Here is a 7022-nt window from a genome sequence, read left to right on the forward strand (position 1 = left end):
TGGGTGGAGTGAGGCACAGTGAGAGTTTGAGTGTCTTGCCCAAGAACACAATACCTGGCCAGGGTTTGAACCCATACCTCTTGATCTGGAGTCCAGCACTCTAACCCCTAGGTCACAACCCCTACCTCCCACAATATCATTATCTATCTTTCATTTAACTACCAGAAATCCTTTAAGGTGATTCCCTAGTAAAAGAACCTAGCATAGATTTTAGATGAAACTTGGTACACTGATGTAACCAGTCAAGAAGATGATAAAAAAGTAATAAAAAGTGGGGGTCACCGTGCTCGTTTTGACGTCACAATGCTGAGAAATACGGCTATTTTGGACTCTTTGTCAAAAACCGCGCGCAGCCCAAAACTAGACAACAACGAGAGATTTTTTCGATGATGCATGTGGTATCTCACAGAATTTGACTTTATTGTATTGTTTATCCACTTACGTACCAGAAAAATACTTTTAAATGCTCCTGTTTTTATTTTACACTCCAAAGTAGAATTGAATTGGACAAGGCGCTATTCGACCCGTGATAACTCAATCCGTACAATTTAGTAAAATTGCCAAAAAACTGAACATAGATTTGTGCCAATTTTTTTCTCATTGAAAGGAAGCACTGTCGTTATTAAAATCATGAAATAAAAAATGGAGGTCACCGTACTCGTTTTTGCGGTAGAGCTGCAGAAAGTGCGCACCAAATGCATTTTCTCCGAGTTTTGAGAGAGGACTGGGGCGAGTTTCAAAATAGAATGTATGTGAAAGGGGGAAGAAAGTATTAAAAAATCTGTTTTTACAGAATTTACATCGAGATATCACATTTAGGATACAATGTGATAAAGAAAGCGTTTAAATAAAAATCAAAGTGAGTAAGCACAAGTTAAACATCCACTATCGAGGTTCTCCATGAGGAAGTCGAACTTTGCAACACACGTACTGCCTACGTTATGCACATTCCCAACACATTGAGTCTCACCTCGGCAAGAAACAACTGCAAGCAAAAATTCCAATAGCGTTTCTCTTCAGTCAACTTCATTTTAATAATGTTACTTCATATGCTCTTTTTTTACGGCGGCCATCTTGTTCTGCGTAGTAAGAGATGCGCAGTGCAAAACCAGGGAATCACCTTAAGCACAACAAAATCAACATTCTGGTACAGAGAGCAAAATGATAACAAGCCTCGAAATAATAAGAAGGAAAGAACTTCCCGACAAAAGCTACCTTGATAGTGAGGCCATGAACGAAAAACAACAGGATCACTCAAAATGTGGGTGACAAGAGAGGCAGCCATCACACTGGCACAGGATTCCCAATGCTCTGATGTCAACTGAGTGCAATCTGCATAATCAGCTATTCCTTTCACAATGAGCCATTCAATCTGGGTGTCAAATGCAGCTGTGAAGATACCTAAAACACATATTTGGAAAGTATGAACGATAGGGTTAGTTGTCCCACACAGCAATCAACCTTTATTGTAGTCAAACTGCCATAAGGCACTCAAGGTGACTCCACTGGATTTTTAGGGAGTATACTTCCCCACTTTGAATGTTTACTACGTCTGCATTAACAAAGATATTGGCAAAAGGTTACTGCAGTGTAGTTTATAAAGATGAAAATTTGTTATGACTAGGAGTAATCGGAGCCTAGGAGAGTGCGTTTGATATATTTGTTAGGCGTACAAGTAGCAGTGGAGGGGAAAGGGTGGATGGTTCTTGCAATTGATAACTATGATTATGGCATATTTTGAACGTAAGGGTTGCGTACAGTGAAACCTCGATTTAAACTGTGTATCATAATGAAAAGGTTTTGAAGGCTAGTGATCAGAGTGATATCGTATGGTTCGTCTGAAGTGCTTGTTATTTGAGGAGACACTGGTCAGAGTGCTTCGGGCATATAAAAAGAACTTTTTGTTTTACTGGCGCAATAGTTGTTCTACTGGGCGCAGTTGTTCGAAGGCCGATCAGCGCTTAACCCGGGTTTCTTTTTCTTTTGTTAAAAAACATTTCTTTGGATAATTTTCTCAGTTATTTTTAAGAGCGTCCAATCATCAACTAGTTGGCAAAATGAGGCCGGGTCGTGAGTTCGATTCTTGCCCGGGGCATGAAAATTTCCTTTGTCCCGGGCGAACATGGTTTCTCCTCCTTCCAAGTTGAAAATGTTCACTGGAAGTGTATGTGTGCTACTCACTAGTGTATCATTAAAATTAATAAAAATAAAAATTAAATTAATTTACGCAACCACAAGTTCGTGAGAAAAAAAACAAAATGGCGGGTGAAAGGTAAGTGACGCCGACTGATTTCATTTTTCTATGATCCGAGTTGATCCAAGTCCAATTTTATTTTATTTTTATTTTTTTATTCGATCCGAGTTCATCCGACCCGGACTGGCGGTGCCGACTTTTGTACCTGCTTAGCTAAAATGTTTGTTTGTCCAGTGCCGAAAATATCACACGTCATGATGAAATGGTGCTGCTGAGCTTCCCATCTTGGTAGATTTACTTTGTGGAATAACGGCCGCCACCGAGCTTCACATCTTGGTAGATTTACTTTGTGGAATAATGGCCGCCGAGCTACACAACTTGGTAGATTTACTCTGTGGCACTACGGCCACCTAGCTACACAACTCAGTAGATTTACTTTGTGGCACAACAGACACTGATCTTCACAACTTGCCGCTAAATTTACTTTGTGGCTACACAACTTGGTAGATTTACTTTGTGGCACAACAGTCACGCTGAGCTTCACAACTCGCCGGTAAATTTACTTTGTGGCACAACGGACGCCAAGCTAAACAACCCAGTTTGATGCATGCACCAGGAGTAGCACACATTTTCCAAAGAAAAATATGAAGGCTTAATCCAAAGTAAAATTTTACTCAGGGTGTAAACTTTCAGCACGCTTTTGAAAGGTGAACGCTTTGAAAGATTCATTAAACACAGATCGATAGTAGACCCTCAGCAAACTCTTAAATATGTAAGCTTTACGAAAATTCAGCATACTTTTAAAAGATGAACGATTTACGAAGACAGAATAGCAGACCTCAGCAAACGTTTGAAAGATTAACACCGAGCACACATGAATCATGAAGTGAGTTAGTGCTTCAAAGTGAGGCAAAACGTAAGCAAGTGCCTCAAAGTGAGGCAAATGTGTGTTGACGACGACGACGAAGATGCAATCTCAAAAAAACCTCCCTTATTAATTGCACAGGACACCCAATAATGCACAGAACACCCGACACAAATTAGGGGTTGCATTCTCGTACCTCAAACGCAATAATTATTTTTGGGATTGTCAAGTTTTTAAAACATTTATCAGGCAGTTATTGAATTACCATGAAATTTGTAGGCGTGGACAAAATTACATACAAAAATGTTAAAGAAAGCAACCCAACGCAGGCTAATCAAACTCTTCTTTCTCTCAATAATTGGCCAATTATTGGCCAAAGCAATCCCGATCTTTTTTCAAACACAGTTTCAAATGGAATCAAACCACCATGAGATGAAAATGTATTTCCAGACTTTTGATAATTTAAGATATTAGCTAATTATGTGTATATTACGTTTATTGACTCCTGGTACCAAGTAAAACATACGTCACTGCATTGTCATAGCAACTCCCATGTCAATGAAACATATATCAGCCCAAATTTTCATCTTTATATAATACAGATGTGGTATCCTTTTTTCAATATTTTAGTTAACCCATTCGCTCCTGGAGATTTTGCAGAAAAACGCGTTTTGAAGCTAGTCGAGTGGTTTTCTGGTCACTGTCGTGCTATAAAGAGCTAAAACTTACCACAAACCGGTTTACTGGTCGTACACTTCGCGGCCTTCTGATCCAGATGCAAAATATCAGCTTGCGAAGTTCGGGCATGCGCAGAAAGCAAAAATTCGTTTTTGGGTTTAAAAGTGACACAGCAGTCTTGACTTCTACTTTTCGCTTTCTCTCCTCCCTTCTTTTTTCGCTTTTCTTGCCTCATTTTTTTTTTCTCTTGCTGGGCATTTAGTAGGCTTCATTTTGGTGGGAAGAGTTTTTAGAAAAGCTTTTAGGATCTTAGGATTAGGTGAAAGCAAAGGTAGGTGAGCAATGGAACAAGATTTTCATGGAGATTTTCAGGTCAAAGTCACGTGGTTTTTTGCTTCTTTCTCTGGTGTCCTTGACTGAATTGTGCTCATTCTGGTATGGTTTGAAAGATCTCTTCACTCTACACAAGTTACCGAAGAAAGTTGCCCTTGAATGTTAAAACTAATGACGTCACAAAGGGTAGAAAGGACCTGGATCCCCACGGGCGGTTACGGGTGGTTCAGGGGCGAATGGGTTAAGGCCAATGTTGTAAATACTCAAACTTTTAGAGTCAGGGCTTCAAATAACGGCTGGTCAATGGACAATGCCCGGTCAGATTGGGTATTGACCAGACAAATCCTTACTCATTCAAAGAAATTTTAATTCTTAACTATTTGATAATCACAAGGGACAACACTCATATTTTGAGAAAGACAGAAAAAAAAAATTAAATTACAAATAAGTGGTTGAGAAATTCCCGGTAGTCGCAAATTTCTCCAATGTCATCAAGTCCTGTTGCAGCCACAAATCATCGTGTCTTCCCTTCTGTTGTTTAGCAAGGGGGATTTTACCTTCGGCTAGATACTATTAATTTTGATTGATTGTTTGATTGATCAGAAAGCAGAATAATCTTGCTGCATAGAGAATCCATAGCATTTGTTGCAAAATGCAAAAAGCAAACAACAGCTCCAAAACATGGAAAATCCACACCCTTTTACGCCAACAAACATTCACAAATGTAATTTTAAAATAAAAGGCTTTGAGTGCTACTGAAAATAAAATTAATAAAAGCAAGAAATATGAAAGGAGAGGAGGAATGGAAAAAAATCACCATGGGAAACAACATTTACTCACCTTCTCCTTCCGTTTCAACAGCCACTGCATCAGGATGCAGTTCAGCAACTTGTTGACGTCTCCATTCAGCCCTGACCTCCTCTGGGCCACTTAAAAACTCACCATCACAATGCACTTGGATCTCTTGTGCTGCTGGGTCCTTCAGAGGTGCCTCCCACCCACAATTGGAATATTTGATGATATCAAGAAAACGTCTGCTTACACAACTTCTCAACCCAGTTGACTGCCCTTGATATGTTGTTAATTTTGCTGAAACAATGACATCTCCTAACTTGGTTTTGTTAGGGTTAAGGCCAGTGCATGCTCCAACAGAAATAACCGCCTTGGGTCTTAGTTTGGAAGCCGCATTCTTCACAGATATCAGAGAACCACCGGGACCAATGCCATTTTTATAGCAACGCAGTAATGCGACTTTCACTTTCTCCTCTTCACTCTCATCTACATGTGAAAAGAAAACATACCCAAGACCATCGAACCAGCACTTGTATGGATCCTGTAGCTCATTGTAACAAGCTAAGAACTCACAGTTCTTGACTGTCAATAATAACACATCAACAGGCAGATTTTCATCTTTTGGGTCCTTTGTTTTTGCCTTGACATCACGCATGGATAAACAGTTAATTCTAAGCTCAGGAGGGTCGCCATTGCTGCTTTTTGAACTACTAACTTCACGGTCTAGTACCGGTTTTGACATGGCTGACGAAGTTCCATAGGTAAAGTGTCTCTAAGGAGAAAAACAAATGAATTTGATGATAATTAATCAATGTGCTCAGAAACAGTGGCATATCAAAGAGTCATTGAAGCAATGCTCTAAAGAATCTGTTTTGCAGATAACCATTTCTAAACATAAACTGGGGAAAAATATTGACCGGTCTGTAACAGGAAGTAGAACTTACAATTGAACGTCCATTATGGGGCAACCCTCGGGGTACTGGAGTACAAACAAGTGACTGGAGCGGGCATTACGGCTCCACAATCAGTTGTCATCTTCCATCTTGGACTGTACGTTTCCTCATGCCACTTAGAGTAATGGAGGTGACAACAATATGGAAGAACTCTCGTTGGGTTGGCAAAATGTGGACACGGCCGTTTAATAAAGGTTTACTTTACAATAAATGAAAACAACTGCTTACTACATGATTACTGTGGACGCTTAATAGAGGGTGGCCAGCTTCATGGAGGTTCAACTTTTTGCAACTCCAGAAATGTAGTTTTACATAGTTTCTTTTGTTATTCAATGAAATCCAAATAAGTGGTCAGGTATTCTGAAGTTTAGCCATAAAAAGGCTTAAGTGCTCGGACATTTGTCCAGTATTCCCCTCCGTACAAACCTAATGTTTATATGCGTTTTCACTGCCGCCGCAGTTTATTGCTTTGCTTTCTACTGTGTTTAAAAAATTAGCAGTCATGCACCTCACCAAGTCACCGCCATCTTTTTTGATCTCAGGACCGGAGACGCTGCCCGGGCTACTGTGTAGTGTATTACTGTATCAGCAGGCTTGTCACAAACGACAGTAACACCACTTTAAACCTCTTTATGGATAACAAATGCTTCTGGAACGTCTAAGAACGAAACGTTGCCAGAAAAGCACAACAACTTCACGATCGCGCTGTCTACAAGGGTGTGCCGCTATCCAATTACCGTATGGTAAAAACGTAGGGAGATTAGACTGGGCTGGCGGAGGAAATGGGTACGAGGAAGTGAATGGAGGCATTTCCATGGTGACCAGGGAATTAAGAATTAAGTATGGATGGAAGGGAAGTAAGTAAGTAAGTAATTTTATTTAACCACATATCGCATATGAGCAATAGCTCGTTTAAATGCAAATGTGCCATAAAAATTACAACGTGATAATTTACATAATCTACATGTACAAGTGATAAATAAAAATAAGAAATAGAAAAATTAAATCAACTAAAAAATAATAATAATTTAAAAAGAGAAAATATTGGTAATCAGATTGTCTATTTACAAAATACACAGTTGCAGTCATACGATGAAGACAAGTGTATGGTTTGTAAGTTTTTCCTAAAGATAGAGAGGGACTCCGACATCCTTATTTTGTCTGGTAGATTGTTTGCCAGCCTGGTACGTGAAAGAATGTTGCATAT

At 39.5% G+C, this 7022-nt stretch overlaps 1 protein-coding gene across 1 annotated transcript in view; it reads right to left on the minus strand.

The window, feature by feature from the left end:
* The window catches only part of LOC140952724 (NLR family CARD domain-containing protein 4-like), a 16971-nt gene extending 10465 nt beyond the window's left edge, over nucleotides 1-6506 (minus strand). The window contains exons 1-3 of the mRNA XM_073402163.1: nucleotides 6329-6506; nucleotides 4911-5634; nucleotides 1216-1401 (exon numbers count right to left, since the gene is read on the minus strand). Of these exons, the coding sequence (XP_073258264.1) occupies nucleotides 1216-1401; nucleotides 4911-5604 (880 nt within the window). The 5' untranslated portion in view covers nucleotides 5605-5634; nucleotides 6329-6506. The remainder of the gene's footprint in view (nucleotides 1-1215; nucleotides 1402-4910; nucleotides 5635-6328) is intronic.
* Nucleotides 6507-7022: the final 516 nt, after the last annotated feature.

Source organism: Porites lutea, chromosome 11 (genome assembly GCF_958299795.1).
Source record: "Porites lutea chromosome 11, jaPorLute2.1, whole genome shotgun sequence".
Lineage (NCBI taxonomy): Eukaryota > Metazoa > Cnidaria > Anthozoa > Scleractinia > Poritidae > Porites > Porites lutea.